General features: G+C 41.0%; 2 protein-coding genes across 2 annotated transcripts; both read right to left on the bottom strand.

The window, feature by feature from the left end:
• Positions 1 to 580: 580 nt before the first annotated feature.
• LOC118332068 (histone H2AX) lies at positions 581 to 1,248 on the bottom strand. The gene has a single exon (XM_035667202.1). The coding sequence runs from the start codon at positions 1,148 to 1,150 to the stop codon at positions 719 to 721; it is 432 nt and encodes a 143-aa protein (XP_035523095.1). The 5' UTR covers positions 1,151 to 1,248; the 3' UTR covers positions 581 to 718.
• A 473-nt stretch (positions 1,249 to 1,721) lies between these two features.
• c2cd2l (c2cd2 like) lies at positions 1,722 to 20,693 on the bottom strand. Its single transcript, XM_035667269.1, has 15 exons — positions 20,304 to 20,693; positions 19,546 to 19,998; positions 9,471 to 9,566; positions 9,098 to 9,217; positions 8,476 to 8,586; positions 7,731 to 7,844; positions 7,483 to 7,582; positions 7,265 to 7,397; positions 6,782 to 6,846; positions 6,394 to 6,515; positions 5,720 to 5,891; positions 5,519 to 5,611; positions 5,006 to 5,139; positions 4,292 to 4,505; positions 1,722 to 3,710 (listed from the first exon to the last, which is right to left on the bottom strand). Exons 2-15 carry the CDS (start codon positions 19,909 to 19,911, stop codon positions 3,463 to 3,465), a joined length of 2,088 nt encoding a protein of 695 aa, XP_035523162.1. The 5' UTR covers positions 19,912 to 19,998; positions 20,304 to 20,693; the 3' UTR covers positions 1,722 to 3,462.
• Positions 20,694 to 21,633: the final 940 nt, after the last annotated feature.

Raw genomic sequence — 21,633 nt, 5'->3', positions numbered from 1 at the left:
TAGAGATTATTATGGCAACTTTGGAAGCTGTAGTTTGTAGTGCTTCATTAAATGCATTGATGTAATTGGGTGGGATTTATTATTGGTGTAGGCATAGGTGCAATACTAATAATGGGATCCGAAGTCAGGTACTTCAATTATGTTTAACTTAATCCCTTATTATGGTTGTATATTAACTACAATGTGTTAAATAGTGTATTGGAGGTATTCGTTTATATTAATGGAGACTGAGTAACTTAAGACCCTGCTTGTACAAAAGCTGCACAGTCATGCTAGAAAGACCCAGAAGAACAGCATCCTGCAGGTTGTGGTCCATGAGTTTGCTGTTCATGCTGCTCTCTGGAGGGGGGCCATGACTGTCCCCAGACCTGTCACGTTAGTGGCCTGTTGAACAGGTCGCATATAAACAACCTCGCTGTGCTGCAAGCCATTTTTAAACTATGGCACAAGTTAATGTCATCAAGGTATAGGGAAGGTTTGCTAAACACATTAACTCAGTGGCTAATCTCCAGCAGAAGTCATTGAACTAGCAACGTTAGCTTCAGTTAGCCTGACCGAATAAGGAATAGTGAGCACCACGTTTACAAAACAAAGCGTTTATTAAATTAAAAATGCGGGAAATGAAATGACAGCGATAAGCAAGAACATCTGCTCTTTCAGTGAGAAGTGGGTGGCCCTTAAAAGGGCCTTTGGGGGGTGAAAGTTATTAGCAAACAAGCTAATACTCCTGAGATTGAGAGGAGGCCTTCTTTCCCGCCTTGCCGGAGCTCGGTGCAGACTGGCCGGTCTTCTTGGGCAGCAGGACGGCCTGGATGTTGGGCAGGACGCCTCCCTGAGCGATGGTGACTCCGCCGAGCAGCTTGTTGAGCTCCTCGTCGTTGCGGACAGCCAGCTGCAGGTGACGGGGGATGATCCGGGTCTTCTTGTTGTCCCGGGCGGCGTTTCCAGCCAACTCCAGGATCTCAGCGGTGAGGTACTCCAGCACGGCGGCCAGGTACACCGGAGCTCCGGCACCGACACTCTCAGCGTAGTTACCCTTGCGGAGGAGACGGTGGACACGGCCGACAGGGAACTGAAGACCGGCACGGGAGCTGCGGGTCTTGGCCTTGGCGCGGGCCTTTGCTGCTCCGGTTTTGCCTCTTCCAGACATTGTAGGTTTATTGAGCTTTTCTTCCGATACAAATGACTGCAGTCGTAGGTTTGCAAGCAATAAGGAAACCGTAGAGCCCGACCTGGATATAAACCCCCAGCGTTGTCCCGCCCTACGACGCGATTGGCTTCTGGAATGAAAATGGTCAAGTATGATTGGCTTACAGAGGGCAACGGAGATCGGAAGTAAATCGCTATTGGTGTAACTGCTCTGGTGTCAAACCAATCACGATGCGCTGCACGTAAGAAACAAAGGCGATTGGCTGTTGTATTTCCGGCTTGTTGTGAGTGGGTCACAGATGTAGAGAGGCGGACATAGACGACCAATCCGGTGTCTTCCCTCCAGCTTCAAGTTTTTGGCGCTTTTGCAGATTGTGCAGTGAAAGTGATCTAATGCAGAATTTTATTGATATTGCTCATTTAGATCATTTAAACATGTTGTATAGATCCTGAGTATATACTGCTGAAATGTACTTAATTTTAATGTGTAAGAAGTCATTTTAGTCAGTGACAGTGTAGGGTCATTTTAAGAAGCAAAGGGCCTCAACAGGAGTCAGGTACAGACTTGTAAGTGACGCTTCAAAAATAATTTATTTTGCAATAAATTAAACATTTTTTAAATATTACAACAAATCATACATATCTTAAATTTTGCAGCCGCTTTCTGTTTCACATTCCAGCCATATATATATGGCTTAAGACAATGAAGAGGCTTTGTTCATTTCTTCAGCATTATGACTTGGTTGCAGTTCTGTAAAGCACCTCTGTGATCCCTTTAATAAGTTATCCTTAATCAAAATCATTTCATTTGGTTGTTCTGAAGTCCCATAATTAATGCAGTTTTATTAATGTAGATTTTTCATTTTGTTTGACAAAACACAAACGTCCAAAAATGAATGTACATTTTTACACATCGGTTCTGTCTGAAGGATGCATCAGGTGTCCTTATATCTCTAGTTGCTAGTAGCAATTTCACTTCTAGCCCTGAGTGTGTCCACTTTGCTCTTCACCTTGTCGTAAACCTTTGAAAATCCTGTTGCTGATGTCTCAGCAGAACATCTCTGAACGTTAGGTTCCATTTGTTCCAGGCTAAACGGCAGAACTGTTGCTGTATTAATGTGGGACTTAAATGTATTTAAAAAGAAAGAAGGCTCCTAAATGTGAATACAGGATACATTTAGCTATGTTTAGTTCATGATTATTATCTGATGTTAGCATTTACTGCAAATGATTAATTTGTCTGCGACCCATGTCAGGCATTTCACACGATATATGCAATCTTGCTGCAAAGTAATGAGTTATTGCAATAATGAAAAGTCCATATGAGCATCAACTGAAGTCTCAATAATGTGTTTAGATGCAGTTTTGACTTAAATGGAGTCAAAAGGAGCCAAGAGGAGAGCCGGAAATGATGGTGTGTTTTTTTTTACTGACAGAAAAATGTCAGAATTTAAAAAGTTTAAACTCATTGCCCGGTTTGAAGCATCTGCCAGAGATCCTGGCTGGCTGAAGTTGTCAAAAGCAAACTGAAATGCATTATGATATTCCACAGAAAGTACCTTTATAAAATAAAAAGTATAATAAATATATTATCTTTTCTGCTTATATAAGATACAACATCGAACAACATTCTAAAACCAATGTATAAGCAATTGTGAATGGACATTATAGCTAGATTAAGATGGATATTTGTTAACTTACTGAAACTATGCGTTTAAAATTACATTTGCATGGAAAAAACACACAGCAACGTCTCTATTTTACAGTGTAATGCAACTATGAGGACTCCTTTTTTGGGGGAAAAATAAATAGCACTTGTTTCATGTGAACCACATAATAATAAATTACCTTTATATAACCCAGGAATTAAAAAAAGTCCAAAGTGCAACCAATGGCATCATACTGGCATTTTATATCATTAAATAGTTAAGAGCATTTCCACCATCAGTCACAATCAAACACTCCCGGTATAGTTTGTGTTCAAACAGGGAACATCACATTTCATTGTAAGTATCACCTTCTCTTCCGCTGAGCAGCAGATTTCTGCTTCAAAGAAACAGAAACATTTTTCAATCACAACAAAGTTCAGTGATGTGTTTAAACGAGACTTCTGTCCTGAAGGTGCAATAAATTCTTTCCAAAGGAACAATCCCTCCCAGAGGTTTCCTCCTTTCAAGATGTACAGGTGACAACCCACCTGGGGTGTTCAAAGACTGGACTCTTTCAAGGTGTAGTGGTTCTTCTGACAGTAATAAGAGAAGCCTTAGAACAACCCTGTCAAAGTCACAATGACGCATGTTCTAACAGTGATAATCAGTTATCCAGTGAGCTCGCTCCTCCGTTGGTAGCAGTGGCTTTGCCTTTTGATTTGCCTGATGAGCGGAAAGAGAAGCGTTTGATGAGGCGCCGGGAGAAGCTGCCGGACTTTTTACGGCTGCTGGATGGAGCAGCAAAGTTATTGCCCATGTTGGAGATGTCTTCGTGGGATTGGCTGAGGCAGGACTCCTTCTCTCGATGTCTCCTGCGGAACAACAGCTTCGACCCACTCTGTAGAAAACCCACTAGAGGAAGCAGACAGGACACATCACTGTATTTAATTGGTGATCCCCGAGTATTGGGACCCAATACTGCAATTAATTGAAAAACACTAATCAATCAACCAACTACTGTTGTTGAATAAATCCACTGATTCCATGAGACAGCTCCCTTATCAAACTGATATTCAAATTGAATTTAGAACTGATTCATTCAAAAACACTTTGGTCTGGTTGGGTGTATACTGCAGCATGGCCTCCAGAGGGCAGTAGCAGGACTTTAGAGTCAGCTGCTCTATTGAAGTTTTGATGTTATGTAAGGCTATAAAATAAGCATGTGAAATATACTGCACAGTTTAATATAATACAGTGAGTTATGAAAATGATAACCTCTTTTACAAGACAAAAATAAACCAAATCTAATCTTTGATCTATCATTCAAAGACAAGAGACTGGCCATGTGCCATCAAACAATTTGCAAAGACAATATTTGAACTGCCGGATATTGTGTTTACAATTAGCATAAAACAGTACTGAACAATGTTAGTAGAAGGTGAATCTCTACCTCACTGCACAGACCAGGCAGCAAACTATGACCACTGTGTTACCTTTATGGTCCTTGAGGCTGCGGGTCTCCAAGGCACCAGTGGAACCAGTATCTGATTCCACATCGTCCACAGATGGACGCTCTGACACGTCGGAAGGCGTGGTTTCATCCGGCTCCTGGTGATGCCCCGCGCCGTAATGGTTTTCGTGCATGGCTGCGTCCATGGCTGCAGCGTAGCCGCTCGATAACACACAGTCATCTTCTGAGAGCGGAACCTGATAAGATTAATTAGTTAATGCGATTAATTAAGGGATTATATTGGGCACGGGACGATAATTAATGTTATTATTATTATTATTTCAAAATATGCACTTCATCATCAGCACGCATTCAAGTGTGGCTTCTTGCGCTGAATACATTTCTAAAGGCTTTCAGGCCAAAATCAGGTCAGAAGCCTTTCATTCTCCCATAATGTGGTCCAATGGGGGACTGGGACTGTGGACTAAATTTAGATCAAAGTCATTTTGCCTGGTTCCATGTCATTGTACTTTAGATTCCTTAAAAGTAGGTTTTTGTTAATGTTTCATGTACTCAGAAAACAAAAGCAATTTTATATATTCATTTATAAAAATAGCTGTGTGGATAACTGACATCCTACTGATTAGTGCACAAATGTGTCAAACAATTAAATATACTGGCAGATGACTGACTGTACCACTGTTTTACCAGTGATGGCACAAATTCAATAACACACTCTCAGTCTCAGTTCTCTGACCTTTGACACGCCTGAGATGATCAGCGTGCTCCTTTTTGTTGGTGTCTTCCCAGCTACTTTGGAGGCGGACTCTGTCAGCTGCCTGATGGCCGTCTCTGCAACAGGATCCAGGCCATTAGAGAGGCGGCTGCTCTCTGAGCAACAGAAACACAAATATGTAACAGCACTATACTATAGAAATATATATAAGAAAACTCTATTGTATCAAACTAAAAAGGACATTACTTTAATGCTAAAGAGAAATCAAATATATATATGTAGTTATATTTCTCAAACATTCTCCTGTTTATCAGACTTTATCTGTATTTTGCTTTCTATACAATAAGCAAGTTGCTTCCCTGTGTAAAGCCGTTGTAAACGTTGTTTTTGAACAAAAGTACCTGCACAGACAGTGCATCATGTGTACTGCGTAGTGCATTTGTCTCATCTCGTGTTACACTGCTGCTTGCTGCTTATCCTACTTTGCATCTGTTATGTAAAACAACTTCTGGCCAGAATCAGCCTAGAACTCACTGCTGGAGTTGGGGCTGCCTTTGCCATCTGACAGGATGGTGGGTTTCTTCTCATTCACCTCCACTTTGGATGGCGAACGTAAAGGGGAATCACCTGAGAGGCATCAAAACTATCTTATGTCATTGTTAATATTGTCACAAGATTCTTTTATCTCTTGTTTCATAACCTGGCACAAGGTGATACTTGACTCTGCAATTGTACCTGGACTGCGTTCCAGTTTGAGTCGAGACTGGATGGTGGTGACAGTGGTGACAATGGTTCCATCTGGCATGATTGTTCGGTCCACATCAACTTTCTTGGTGGGGGTGAGTGAGGAGCGAAGAGGCAAAGCATTGTGGGTGATGCGAGGCTCTTCTGTTTCCACATACAGCAGCTGGGGGAGTAAAAGAAAAGCGATAAATGAACTTCTCATTTAGCAAATAAAATGTGTAGAGGGGATGGGCACTTCATTAAAAAGAGTGCACTTTAATAAAGAGGTGGGCACTTTATTTAAACTGACATCTGGACCTGCGAGGACAATTTCAGATGACTAATCAGTGTAGGTATAAGAGGTTGCAGGAGAGGCACGGGACAACAGGGAATGTACCAATATGAAATGTTAGCCATCAGAAATAAAGCAGATGTTTATGCAGTCTTTGAAGAAATATGTACACTGCAAGAAGGAAAAAAAGGCAACAAGTTGGTGTTACAGGCATGACAATGTACTATGTATTAGCTGTTATACAACACTCCCTCTCCTTTTGTTGTGAATCTTTGTTTCATTCTGCTTGATGTTAGATAACAAACTGTGATGTAATACCACACTTCAAACCATGAGAATGGCTTTTAAAAATGTTCCATCATTTGACAGAAATGTGCTGCATCTTGCCGCTCACCTCTGCTGTGACGGTAGCGTTCGGTGCCAAGCCGTGGCCGGGGCTTATCGACAGTATATGTTGTCCAGTAGGAACTTTGGACTGGAGGTCCACAGTGATGCAGGCGTGGCCAGGCAGGAATTCTAATCATATTTAAAACATAGAGAAAGTCTTAATCTATATGTACAAACAAAATGAAAAGCTGTTCCCTAAATGCAGTTCTGAGGCCATGCCAGGAACATCTACTGACATGTTATACATCTGAAAAACGCTAACAAAGACCATTCCAGTGAGCCTGCCAACAGTGCATTTTAGGCATAGAAGATTTTGCTTAAGCAGTCTAAACATTCCTGCTGATCAGGTTCCTGAACAGCAGCCAATACTAAATTGCTATTGAGAAATGCCTTACGTTCCCTTTTGCCGTTCCGTTCCAGAAGTCTGATTCTCAGCTCTTTGGTTTCTAGGCCCAGCTCCCTTCAACACACAGGAAACAACTGTGTTAGAATTATAATGCAAAAATACACTGATTGGAATATTTCTTTCTCAAGCCGATTTTCACTTTAAAGCCCCTGAAAACTCGTAAGTAATGCAGTATAACATTGTTGTTGACATATGTTTATGACATAACACTCAAAAAAGAATCTGCTTCATCACGACAGTGTGGGTGTGGTTTGATCAGATTTGATTGACAGTGACAAAACAACCCACCAACTGTCATCAGATTCTAATTCAATTGTCAAAAGTCCTCATTGGTGCATGGAAGTTATGACTCACTTTTCCCAACTAAGCAAGCTGATTGAGAAAAAACATTTTCAGGGACTTAAATGTTGGCACAAATGTACACAATCATGACACATTAACATCAGTATTGTCATTACAGGCACCATCTTACAGAGTAATTTCTTCACTCCACTCCAGTGGGGTGTTGGCGTTGCTGGGCACGGACAGGAAGCGGGTTGTCCTCTCTGTGGAGGGTTGGTCCACACTCAGGACACAGCACAGCTCCCCTGATCTAGACCACTGACCTGCAAACACACAGCGACACAGTGAGACGTCGGCAATCAGCAGGAAGCCGTGCGGAAACGATCTGCTGTGAGGGAAATATCTGACCTTTACTTAAGGTCGCCCTGAGCTGCCGGAGCAGTAGTCGTCTCACCAAGACACTCTGGGATACAGAGTTCAATCCCACTGATAGATGGTCCATGGGGGGCTGCAGTAAAGGGGTTCAACAGCAAAATCAGTTTAAGAAAAGGATCTATCATACAGCATCCAGTCATAGCATTTTATTTATTTCAGAAAACACGTTCCTTTTCTTTGTCTTATTGCTGCAAAAGTAGCGGAAAAAACATATTTCTCACCAAAGGATTGGGTGCACAAGTCTTAAGGTTGAGGACCATGGCTGGTTGAGTGCTGAAAAGAGTATCCTCTATCAGTCCTTTAATCATGTCCAGGTCTACCTCACCCTCAGTGCCCTGAGAAGAAAAAGTTTTCATAAGTGTATAATTACCTCAAAATAAAAACGTTTTGTTACCTTAGAACGAGCCATTTTAATCTACAGAAAGAGCAGGTTCTCTTCTACAGAGTCGACGTTGACCTGCCATGTTTCTACAGTAGCCCAGAACATACAAGCCAAACACTGGCTCGAGATAGAGTCTTTTGTGTTTTTAACTAGTTTTGGCCACTATAGTTTCTCCTACACACTTGGAAGGAAAGCGGTTATTCAGTTAGTTGCAATCTGCAACTTCACCCCTAAATGTCATTAAATCCTACACACTGGTCCTACAATTTTCTGTGCTCCATATTTGTTTTTTGTTTTTTTTCATTTACTGACTATTACAGGCACAGTTTTGCAAGGATATTCAAGAAAGCCATTTCCTTTATGACTCACGATTAATGGGGTAGAAAGTGACTCATATGCAAAACATTACGTTGACTGAGATTTATACGGCCAGTCTCAGAAAAAAATCCATAATGTGTGTTTTCTTTTTAGAACATATGCAAACCTTGAATTTTTAAACTCTTAACAGTCTCAAAACTGAGGTCTCTGATGGCTACATGAGGCAGACATATCATATTAGTGGTATCAATATCAGATGCTCTCACCTGTCTCTGCAGCTTGCATGGAGACACTGTGAGAGTAAATGATGGCTGCTTGGCAAGAGTCCAGGACATCAGCAGACCCTCGTCCTCCACCTCCTCCAGACTTACCACCACCTGATGGAGACAGGCAGTGGGAGCAGGATCGGAAAACACATTAGACTTAGATTCAGACAGCATGTTAACAGACATGCAGCTCCAATCAATTATAGGAGTAATATAGTAGGTATTTTGATACAGAACATGCTGAGGCTGCTTTATTCCAGTGCAACAATATAAGTTCATAATGCTGCATGGGAGAGGAGTGGAGTGTCGATGGAAAATCACTTCCAACATGATTATCCTCTTAAAGAAAGGGAGAAAACTACCATCACTGAGGAAGGAAGCAGCAGGGTGCTTTGTTTTGAAAAAATACTTTTTTCTATTACTGAAATAAGACAGAGGCTATTTATTGTCAGAGCTAGTAGAGATTGCACATTTAATGGCGGTGATTGCAGTGGCAGGTTTTTCTGTGTAAATTTACACATTTGAATAACAATGCAAATCAGGCTCACAACATTCTCATTTGTTTTAGTGGCCTACCCTCAAATGTGCAAATTGCAAAAATCCAGGTGCTGTGCTTTTGTACCTTTGTCACCATAGGTGCTATAGTGATCTGATAGGTGTCCATGGAAACGGCAGCGGGTGACTGCTGGGTGACTGTCACAGGAAATGTCACTGTGTCCACCCAACATTTACAGTGTAGAACCTGTAAAACAAGAAGAGGTTGACAAAGGACAATACTGAAATGGAAGAAAACAAACCTTCTCTTCGCCTTTTAAAGTCCAAATGTATTCATTTGCACTTGACTTGACACAGAAGTTTGGTCCAGGGTTTCTTTTTTTTTTCATGTCTTGCTCCAATTAAAATGTACTGGGTGACTGGCTAAAAATGTCTGCTTTAGAAGTTAATCCCTGCATGTGTTTCAGCTGTAATGAACATGGACTACAAAGATTACCTACCATTCGTTGTGCCGATTGGTCAGTGCAGGTCACACTATCTATTGCAGAGGCAGCAGTTAACTGGAGAGTGCTGTCAAAAGTGATCTGGATGGAGCTCTGGGAGAGACGGAGGAAGAGAACAAACGTCCTAAATATTACATAAGAGAAAGAGACACTTGGGGATGACATAAAAGATTTTGTACTGCAGTGATGTAGATGGTTAGTCATTGTCCTTCTGGATCTTTAGCCAATTAGTAAATAAAATGGCTGTATCATTAAAACTAAAATGCTACTTAACTGGGGCATGTCATGAATTTTAAGTTTGTTTGGCATCGGCTGTCGAAGAACTTTATTGATCTTTTTTTAGAGTCATTGGAAGGCCACTCACACAGTACTGATCACGTCGCTCACATGCTAATCATACAGTGCAATCCCTAGAAAACAACGTTACATCGTAAAGCTAACTTGCAATCTTTTGCAGAAACAGAAATGTTCCATTAGGAAAATTCTGTGACAGATTCAAGATTATAAATGTGTGACTATTTTATTACTATTACAAGGTGACACTGTTAAGCCTGAAGAATGTACATGAATAAAAAAACTACTCTCTTGTAAGGTGCCATACTGTGTATGTCTGTAAAGAAGCTGTTGCCAACATGAGGTTATGGTATTTACAAAGCATTGCAAAGCACGACTGGTTTAAGTCCAGGCAGCTCTGTGGATTTGTGCACTCCCATGAATAGGCTAACGCCTGAAGATACTGGCAAAAAAATGACAACATATGTTTGACCAAAGGATGGAAACGAGAGTGTTCCAGCTAACACAATCTTCTGTAATAATGCAGAAGTGGTGGATTCCCTCTCACCATCAGGCTGCTGAGAGCACACTGTGCCTCTATTATCAATGCTGCATCATTCAGTGCTTAGTCATGCCTACAGAAAGGCAGTTTTTACTGTATGAGTGTTGGACTTGGAAGACACCCCTAGCAAAAGGAATTAGTATCTCACTTGTAAGAAAATATTGACAGAAATCGTGGCAACACCAGTGGCCTACTATCACAGCGTCAGTGTGCCAGGGGATCTGGTTCAATAGACGGCTTTAACTGGCTCAGGAGATGCAAGTGAGAGAAAACAAATCCCCTATTGTCAGGGCATATGTTCCTCTAGGTCCAAGTCCAATCTCTATCAAACACAACAGTGGAGGCGGGGCAGTGGTGGGAGGATGATATAACAAAGTTTGTGGTGTGTGTATGTGTGCACAGGCGTGTGTGTGTGTGTCGGTGTTCCAGCCAGGAGGGCAGGAAGCCAAGTGCAATGCTGCAAGCTTACGTAGGTTCCCTGGACCAACACCACAGTCACATGACCACAGCGTACAACCGGCTGTGTTTACTTCGGTTGGCTGGAGCCTCTAAAACTGCTCAGTCACCCAACCGTTCATTACATCCAAAGTGTAGAACAAATATGATGTGATGTATTTCAGATTGCGAGGGCTTCAGATAAACTTGTGGCTCACAGATGTGCATTACGGTGATGTGCATATTAAGGTTTACGTCACTGCAGTCAAACATCACTGGCATCTTTAAAATGACGATGGTTAGAGTCAGTACAATTAGGTGAGAAACTACTCAGAAATGTCAGTGTTTCTTTGGGATATGCAACATTTGTATGATTACAGAAAAACAGCATTACATTTTTAGATTATTTTTAGAAATATGGGGAGAGAGAGTCGGGTATGAGCAGAGACTGTATATAAATACATATGTGTATGTATACAAATATTTTGATATAATGTTTGTGCTTTATATATGTGGGTATGACATCCACATGTCAAATAATGTTGCACTTACAAGGTACACGTCTGAACCACAAGGTCATCAGACGCCCTCCAGTATTCTGATCTACAAACCTAAAAACCCTCAGACCTCAAGTCACGATGCATTTACAGCACAAATTTGTGTTTCTTTATGTCAACCACGCTAATCTGTGATGAAAAAAAGACTCACAACTGTATATATTTTCTAATTACTTTAGGACATACAGCAGCACAGGCTTGCCGATATGTGTCAATCAAAATTTTGCATGCCAAGTCTTTGTTGTTTCTGCAAGGGTGCGCTCATATCATTTCCTGTTAAGAATCAGCAATGTACGATTTGGGGTCTACTACAGTGCTAGAAGCATATATGCTTGTTTTTAGGTCTATCGTGTCCCTGAAATGAAATTTTGGTAGATTTTATAAGTTTGGAAAATATTTAAATTATTCACGTCTTTCAGGTAAAGTTAAGAATATCTAACTGGTTGTATGTTCATAGTTTTCTATTCCTTCAAAGGGAGTTTACTCAAGACATTTTGCATCCATTGCTTCTTAGGTAGCCATCTGGTGCTCTGTGGTGTTGTGTATTCTCCTGGCAGAGGCTACAGAGCCCGTTTTGTCATGGAGAGGGCAAAGCTCGGAGCATAGCCATGGATTTGTCCTTGTGAACCAACCGCTGTTCAGCTGTGTGTATGTAGAGGGTATTTCTGGAAAGAGACAGAACCCGAGGACATCCATGGTGTCACTTCAGGTTTGTCAGCGTCGCCCCCTTTGGGTCCGGCAGGCTGAACGCCTCTGAAAAGCATGTGGGTCAACCAGAAATACACTCCCCCTGTGGCTTTTGTTGACCCTCATCTTCCCTTCCTGCCTTTTCTTTCAGGAGCACGTATCTGACGTTCAGGCCACAAAAACGTACACACTTTGTGATGTAGAAAAAGCTGTTTGTATTGTTTTGGGGTTTTCATTAGGTTACATTAGGTTGTGTTTTTTACCCAGGCTAGCAAATGGATGGCAATGTTAGCAAATGTTACTATGCTAACACTGCTAATGAAAAAGCATAGAACCTGCTGAATAGCAACATGTTAGCAGTGTCATTGTGAGCATGTTGGCTTGCTGGTCTTAGCATTTAGCCTCCAGAAGGGCTGTAAACTTTCTGTTTTAGTTAGCTGCTGAAATCTATAAAGCAATCCACTTGTGAGCCATTAATCATTAGTGCATCTAAACCGATTTTAAGTAGGGATATGAATTTCCAGTAATTCTATATTTTTAATTTGATATTATCAGCATATTGAGAGCGCTTGCATACCTACATAAACATAATCTGTCATATACAGTACATTAAAATGTGTACTACATAATGAGTGATTCATTATGTGTGCCTCCACTTTAAATGCTGAGTCAAAGGAGCCACCTTGCAGACTAATCCTCGCCACACAGAGATCGTAATAAGTCACATTTGTCCGTTTAAGTGAAACTGGCTGGTGAATTTCATCAGCTGGCGTGACTGAAGTCAGTTTCCTGCACAATCACAGCAAATGAGCGCTGAGTGCTTAACATCCTCTGTCGTTAAGAAGAAATCTACTTGAGCATAATCACAGGGCATTAATCATCTACCGGCAGCTCACAGTCAGAGAGGGAAGAAGTGGACTGTGGCCTCAAGCTAATCACCAGGCTCTTTATAATTGCAGATCTTGAATGGACAGGGAGCTTCCCACCCTGCAGATGCACACTTGTACGCTCTATTAGTCCTCCTCTTCCACCCACTGAACCCGGTGACGATGGCTTGGCATCATGTGTCAGCTGCAGATGCACTGTACACACAGTCTGACGATGCTGCTATGATCTGCCTGTCTAAAGAAGCCAAGCAGTCCTGTCCCCCAAGCCTCCTCCACACACTAATCCAGCCAGAGACATCTGAATAGCTCCATATCAAGCCCCCCTGCCAAAGCAAGATTACATCCAGGGGCTCTCGCAGGAATTCTTCAGCAGACAGACATTTTCTCTGGATAAACAACTGAGTCATGAAACTAGCTGCATGATGCCTGCATCATGGGATTACTGTCCAAAGGTGCCGGAGGTGCTTTTTATGCAGCTAAATAGATTCACGTGTCTTTAATTTTAATGTTTAACCTGCATGTTTTAACACAATATGCAAACCATGCTCATGGCACATTAACCTTTGGACGTTCACAGCTCAATCATTAACATGCTTAATTGCACTTAAGTATTTATGAGTATACAGGTGAATCGTTTAAACTGGTAACTCTGTGAAATCACCATCAATTAACCTAGCATGTAGGTTATGCAGCAAGAGGACGTCCTTCTGGTGACATATAACCAGCTGTGATGAAGCCTCAGGCAAAATCCCTGGATTACAGTGACAGAGGAAGAGTGAGATGGGGGGGGGGGGGGGGTTCTTCTTAGCAACCCTATAAATCACCATCATTAGATTAGAGGTAGAGTTGACATATCTTAAAAATTGTGAAGAACCCAGCTGCAGCACATGGCCATCGCTCAACCGCACTGCTTTTCACCCCGGGGTTGCAATTGTCTCCTCTAATCTATATCTTCAGAAAGGCACTTCGAGTCTCTCGACATCTCTTCAGTCCTCTTGAAATTTAAGTTGCAGAGGTAAAAATACAAATCTCAAAGAAGCTGAACGAGGCACTGTCACAAACACCTCGTCTCTACAAACAGATCTACCCAGACAATGACGTTTTAGCTTTACTGCTGTTCACTATGTTTATGCAACATCCTCCATCTCCTTGTCAGGATCCAGCCCCCTGAAGCATTGTTTAGCCTCGCCTCGTCTTGTTGCTCTGAATGCTGGACTTGGGACGGGGTCAGGTCTACCCTCGGGTTTTGCTACAAGGCTGCAGCATTCTGGCGACACTAAAAAATTAGTGAGACAGCATGAGCTGTTCTGTAAGCTAGCTGTGTTTACATGGTCCCATATCAGTATTGGAGGGTTCCTGGCGTATGTCGACAAGGGAAGCCAAACCAGACTTCTGAAATTAGTGTTATTCAAAACTACAGACAGTGACCCACTGACCCATAAAATCTTCTAAAAAACATTTGGATAAACATTGCTATATATGAGCAAGCACAGAGTCACAGCACTGCCTGCAAATAAAAGGGGACCCTCAAGCACTTTCTGTCCTGTGACAACTTTGTTTCTAATTGATGATCAATACCAAATACACACTGTAAGAGTCGTTAACAACGAACAAATATCCATAATGTTCATCCATATTAAACAGCTGCACTCACTGAATGACTGGAATACAATGACGTGTCATTCAATGTTATGTTCCACATTGATCTTAAGTGTGACCTAGTCTTAAAAACCATTATGTGATAATTCACAGGTAAGAACAAGTTCGTCACAATATACTGAGGCTGTGTTCAGACCATAAATACCTCTGCGTTAAAAAGATAAAATAAAACACAGAAGGATGTGTGTTGGTGTGGGTGTGATGCTACAAATAATGCTGACTAAATGAAATAAGAGCCAGGAAGAACACTTTCAGTATTCTATCATTTACACTGCCTAGTCTTTGAGCCAGATGTCAGAAGTCTTACACGAGCACTGACTTAACTATGGAAAGCAATGGAGGCCAAAAACTTGTAATTCCTTCATACTACTCTACTGACAATGTTCATGTTATATAAGAGCACATATAAGAGGTGGGTGAAATTAAATTCTCTGTCACAGAATATGTAATTTTATATCACAATATCGTGACATATCATGATATCATATGGAATAATTTTAATAATAATGAACTGAAAAATCTATTAAGGAATTGATGTGATTGACAGGATTAATGCACAAATGAGATAAAAAATCTAATATGACCATTAAACTGTCCTGCTCATTGATTTACAACTTTTCCTACAATGGCCTTATACTTTCAGAAATATGAAATACATAACTATGATGGTATAAATGGTATGGTATAGTCTCTATATCCTCATAGTATATGGTCTTATAGACCACCCATTGAACACACTGATGAACAGCTTAGCTGCAGAACTGAATCTGTAAATGTTGCCTGTTCCACGTGTGAAACGTCTGTCTAATAGTTGAACCTGAACTGGAGGGACTTTCAGATTTATTTACTGATCTCCATTACCAATTTAAAATGGCATAATATTCATTTATTGTTTATTGATGACCGGATTTATAACTAATAATAATAGGAAACAAACTACGTAAGCTTAACTAAAGATAATTATCATTATCGATTCATCTGGCAATTATTTTCTCAATTAAAAGGTATTATTTAATATTTCGGGGAGATTTAGATGCAGTGGTGGATGAAGTACCTCAAAGTCACACTTGAGTTAAAGAACACCAGAAAATAACTTTGGTAGAAGTTACTTATTAGAATATTACTTCCGCAAAAGTCTTTAAGTATCTGATATTTACTGTACTTAAGTATCAAAAATAATTTTCAGATATTAAAAATAGTCAAGTATTAAAAGTATAAGTGCAAGTAAATGCTGTTAATTAAAAAGCAGTCAGAATTTTCAGAATTATATTTATTCTTTAAGCATGTACACCACCTAAAAATGGAGCACACATTACACCTGAAGAGAAATTATGTCTTCCTAACTTTTTTCCCAACTTGAAAATGTAATCCAGAAGTAGTTTCGAGCATACAATTTACCACAATAACGTGATTAACCAAGATTAACCAGAAATTCAAGTAAATTACAGATAATCCCAAAAAATACTTAACTACTAAGTAATAATACTTATTACATTAAACTACTGGTTATATAAAAACATCAGTGCCACTCTTGTGTCTCCCCTGGTTGCCTGGCAACCTCCCAGTGACGACATGACACCAGGATGCCCCCAGCCAAAAAATAATCTGTCGCATAATCCCCCCATAAAACCACAGTTTAAGGTTTTTGCACATTGTTTTTGTACGGATTAAACAAACGAGATATAACATGTGTTAATTGGTGAGCTTTAGAAGTGATGGTAGGCAGTTTTTTATTATCTTTGTACAGTTTCCCCCACTTCCATTCTTTAGGCTAAAATATGCTAACTGGCTATTGGCTCCTGTTAGTTAGCACACTCTCTTATTATATAACTCTCTTCATATTTATGGTGTTGTTTTAATGTAGATGGATATTTATACCAATTGTCATGTACGGTGGACAGTTTAGTAGTAAAATGTTTCTGCTACAGTGATTCAAGTCTTTATTATTTTGGGTCTTGAGGTGTAAAAGCTGAAGAAAAATAATTAATTTTAAAAACTCATAACAATAAAAAGCTACTCTAATGCTTGACCAAACATAACGGGGCCTGCAGAGAAAAGGGGTTTTGCTGAATTGTGTCTATTGCTCCAACTTTCCACAGAGGCTTATTCAACTTGCCTTTATTTGGATAAATTTCAACATAATTATTTAAAGACCTCTGTCAGCATCAATCTTATATGCGGCAGAAGTACTTAGGTTAATGCTATAAAGGATTTCCGTGCTAATCCCCACATGATGACACTGAAGCCGTATCTCCATCGCGCTGTGTTCCTCCGGGGAAGCTCATGTTTTGCCTGATGTAGAAACACAATTAATGAAATGCAGGTTGGAGGAGAATGTGAGTCTTTGTGACCATCGTTTGGATGGTTGCTCTCGTGTCTGTTTCCGGAGTGGTCACAGCAACGTGCCTGGCAGGTGGTAGGTGCTTACTGTAAGTGAGAGGCAAAGAATGCGACTGGACTCGCTTGTGGCCACTTAATACTTGCCACAAACCCCCACGGCAGGTTTTTCCAGTCAGGTTTTTATGGAGGGACGAGCATATAAGGCCTAAACAGTGCAGACAAAAGAACAGAGATAACTGGCTATTATAACTTAATAATAAACACTTATGGATCAACAAACATTTGAATCATCTGTCTGATATTAAAGAGACACTGTGGAGACCAAACATGTGTGACCTTTAAGTTTAAAACAGTGCCTCCACTCTTAGTTTGAGTCCTTGAGCTTGATGTTTGTGATTTGTTATCTCAGTGTCACGTTCAAAGTTTCATTAACAAACTCAGAAGTGATTTGCATACACCCCAGACGCATTTAGAATAACAGATCGCTCTGCACGCAGACACAATGACTAGCAGATATTTTATTGTGATGAGTGAGCTCGGGAAGCTTTGGCTCGCAGTCTCAGTTCACAAAGTAAACACCACATGGACACGGACAGCTTGTCTCCGTCTCCGCCACCACTGACGCATTTACCCAGTCTGGAGAATTATCTTACAATAAACATCGTATACCTTATCACTGTCGGGTAAAAGCCTGTCTACTGGGTTTTTTAAAGTATTTCATAAGCCTAAAGGTCATGCAGTCATCATAGATCAAACCCACTGAGAACAATGAGGTTCTTGCATGTAAAAAATACCCATAGCAACCTAATTTTTAAGAAACAACCCCTCAAAAGCAGCCTGTCTAATTTCTAACCCTGCCCCATGTGTTTAGTAGTGACAAAGGACTATTCAAACTACAGAGAGGTTGTATTGTGATTTATTTTTCACTAAAGTTTAAGACAAATAAGTGGGGTTATCGCCCGGAAACTCCATTAAAATAACTCTCACTTAACACTACAAAGTTCACCCAAGGTTCACTCCAATGTTGTGGAGTTTCTTGGTAACTGAGAGCAACGAAGGTTACAATGGATCAACTAATTAGGCCACTGTAAGATAACTAAGCTGGCACACTCCAATTTACCACCATATATCAAAGAGCAGCAGCTAAACTCTGCCCTCTTATTATCAGCAAAAAAAGAAAAAAAACACTTTGATGAAAACAGATTTAAGCTCGGCTGGCTTAATGCTGCATACCAAAACATATGTGGCATGCAGAGAAAATACGTACAGAACCTTAGACGATGAAGGACTCACGTGAAGAAACAGGAGCATGAAACAAACACAGTCTTCAAAGCTTTGGGAGCTCCTCTAACCCCAGTTTGTGCTCTTTTTAACTATAGCAGTCTGTACTGTATATACAGCATATTAGAGTTTATACATCATAGTAATGTTGTGATTCTGAGTGACTTCTTGTATCCTTCTCATGGGCAGTGTCATGTTCAAATTTAATGAACACTGTTAGACTTTAAATGAGTGGTTTAACACTTTAACACACTAAATATGAAGCTACAGCCAATAGGCAGTTAGCTTAGCTTAGCATAAATACTGGAAACAGGGGGAAACAGCTAGCCTGGCTCGGTCAAAAGGTTAAAAAATCAGATCTAAAAATGTAAAAAGTATTCCTTTGAGATTTTCAGACAAAACCTTTTAATTATGATTTCACATGATGATATATTATCACAATAACACTGATTATTGATAAATGACAACTAGTATTCTAATGCGTCATATTTTAGTTGTCTATTTGTTAGCAGATTATCTAATAAAAAGTTACAGATTTGTTTTAAACACTTCCCTGAATGAGTGTTGTATAAAGTGTTAACTTGAACATCTATGAGGAGGCTTTCAATCATCCATGGTGGGGTGACCCTTTATGAATCAGAACGGAGGGCTGTTTGTTGTACACATTCACTCTGTGGATTGATCTGACCCCTTTAAACTCCCCGCCAACTCATCTCTCATTCAACACACACAAACAATTTCTATGCGGGGGGTAGAGGATCCATCTCCCCTTCCAGTGCTCATAGGAAACATCCGACTGTGTGGCAGACTTTGATTTACACAGATCAAAGGAACTATATAAAAAGGCGGAAGACCTTTGGGGACTTATGATAAGCCTCTAAACACAGACTATCAGGAGTACTGACCACACTGAACCCAATCTTAGTATGTGTGTAACAATATTTATAAATGAGCACAACTTGATTACCTTTGCTTTAGGTTATGAGCTGCAACACAACCATCCCTCTGTTCTCTTCCCACTGTGATCATTTCCCCTCACAGGCTGGGGTACCAGACTATTTTTATGAGGTGTGGGTGTTCATACTGTGGCTGCGCTGACTGGTTTTGCCTCTCCGCTCTTATGTGCATTGATTCAGAGCTGTTACGCAAGGCTCTACCCCTCCATCCTCTTACCGATTAGACACTCCAACTCCCACACCTCCACCTCCCTGCCTACACACTCACTTCTAGCGCACATGGACACACCAACTGTATCAGCCCTTGCTTAACTATTCATGCCTCTGCTTGGTGGAGTAACCTTAGGCGTGCTCTTCTACACACTGCCAGTGTGTTTATTCAGCTCTCCTCTGCAATATGATTTGTGCCTTCAAGGTCTCAAATGAACAGCTTACCCCATGCCTGCAGGCTTGCTCGTTCAGAGCTTTGACCCAGGTCCTCTGCCAGTGCTCCCTGAAGGACCTGAAGGAGAAGAGAGAGGTCAACAAGCCTTTAACCCCGGCCTCGGATGCAGGTCCTCTATCCCGGCCCGAGCGGAGCTTCAGCAGGAAGCCCCACACCCCTCCTGCCTGGCTCTGGTGGAGCTGTGTGAGGGAGAGCTGCTGCCGGGCTGTGTCTCTCCGGTCCTGCCCCGCTGTCTTCCTGGCTCTCCGCAGCCGCAGCAGGCTCAGCAAGTACTGGAGCAGCCATCCCAACACGATGAGCAAGGAGGCGAGGAAGAGACCCACCAGACACAACCAGCCCAACTCCTGGAGCTCCATCACCGCCTCCCGGAGCCTCTCATATCAACCAGGTCCGGATGGAAATATCGGGACTAGTCAGTCAGGAGCAGATCAGGTCTCTTCAGCCTGTGAGAGGCAGCAGTCAGTGACAGTCATCTTGACCCAAGAGATACTTAGATACAAGTTATAACTGATGAATACACAGAGGAGACACAGAGATGGTGGCTAGGAGCGCATTGACTTTCATTTGCATGTTTTAAATCACATTCAAACGTGTGTGTGTGTGTGTGTGTGTGTGAATCAGAAGACCATGCATTAAACGCTGCGTTACCTTTATGTGGATCATGCATTGGTAAAGAGGACGCTGCAGCGCAGATTAACGGAGTAAACTGAGAAAAAAAAAAAAAAAGAATTGCTCGACAACAACCTACCGTTTAACTTAACCGGACCGAGCTGCAGGCTGCAGGTAATCGAAAGCAAGGCATCGGTAACATGGACCACAAATGTGTCCGTCCCGTGTCCGAGTCATCAGCGGCGTGTGGGCTGGTGTCTGTCCGTCTGTCTGTCCGCGGCCATCTGATCGATATCGATAATACGCTGATGCTCTGTGTCAGGGCGCTACAGACTCCAGCGGGTCCCAATCTCCGCCGAGAGTACCCTGCTGCCTCTGTAACCTCTCTACAATGAGACAAACAACGGTAGTGGCCCACAGGTGGCGCTGCAGGGGAGGAGCGCCGCGGCAAACAGGAAGGGAAATGTGGAAGCCTTCAAAGTAAAAGCAGGAAACGTAAATCATAATTTTTGCACTTTGTTACTGGGATTATCTCTGCACATTACACGTTTATTTATACTTTATATTGTGAATATACTTTAAACACTGTACAGCTCTTTTCATTTTACAAAGAAATATATTTTGTTTATATGTTTATGTACCAAATAAAATACATTGTATTATCTTGTATATGAAAACCTACTTGGCAATGAACTTAAGTCTGATTTTATAAGAAATACTAATTTGTTTGTTAATTTCCACTACTTAAGGACAACATCAACTGGGTTCTTGTGGAGGGATCCTTAAATTGAGCTTTTTGTTTATATGGTGATGTATATGTGAGTTTAATGCTTAATAAAACTGTGTTTAATCACACATTTCAACCCAGAAAAAGGGGCCAAGTGGCATTATTATAGAATAAGAGTATACTGGATGGTATCTGGGTAAAATACGATGAAGCTGCTATCTATAGTATGCTGTGTGCTCTGTACTTCATGGTAATACTAAAGTCAAATAATAAAAAATTACTCCAGCCATGCCAATCAGTACCAGGGATGGAATACAACTAAAAATGGTAATTTTGAAACATTTTTACTTTACTTTACTACATTTGAGAGGCAAAACATTAACCTGACTACTATTACAATAGCAACTATACTTAGTTTGCAATATATTACATAGAAAACAGATGACTGGCCTATTGTTATGGACTCTTCAGCTGTTTATTGTTTCAAGTAGCTCCACTTCAACCAGCTACATCAGCAATATGATATCTACACATGAATGCATCAGTAAGAATAAACCATGAATATAATATTTAATATATGATGATGGTATTATTACTCCAGGTGATGGGCCACTTTTTGTACAATTATAGTTGTTGTTGTTTATTTATATTCTGTAATGTACCCACCATCATTTCTCCCTGCCACAGTGGTGGTTGGTGTAATGTCAAATGTAAGATAAGATAAACTATTGAGCCACTTTTC

The sequence above is a fragment of the Morone saxatilis genome, unplaced genomic scaffold, assembly GCF_004916995.1.
Source record: "Morone saxatilis isolate NCDOM2014 unplaced genomic scaffold, NCSU_SB_2.0 Contig20, whole genome shotgun sequence".
In the NCBI taxonomy this organism is placed as follows: domain Eukaryota; kingdom Metazoa; phylum Chordata; class Actinopteri; family Moronidae; genus Morone; species Morone saxatilis.
The sequence above is the reverse complement of the archived record's forward strand: the minus strand, read 5'-3'. Positions and strand labels throughout refer to the sequence as shown.

What these genes read in the sequence shown, in the direction of transcription:
- LOC118332068 (XM_035667202.1), bottom strand. Translation starts at nt 1,150, where the DNA reads ATGTCTGGAAGAGGCAAAACCGGAGCAGCAAAGGCCCGCGCCAAGGCC.
- c2cd2l (XM_035667269.1), bottom strand. Translation starts at nt 19,911, where the DNA reads ATGGAGCTCCAGGAGTTGGGCTGGTTGTGTCTGGTGGGTCTCTTCCTC. An exon ending in CTTGTGCACCCAATCCTTTG is followed by an intron (nt 7,583 to 7,730) that starts GTGAGAAATATG and finishes CCTTTACTGCAG; the next exon opens with CCCCCCATGGACCATCTATC. An exon ending in CAGCCTCAAGGACCATAAAG is followed by an intron (nt 3,711 to 4,291) that starts GTAACACAGTGG and finishes TGCTTCCTCTAG; the next exon opens with TGGGTTTTCTACAGAGTGGG.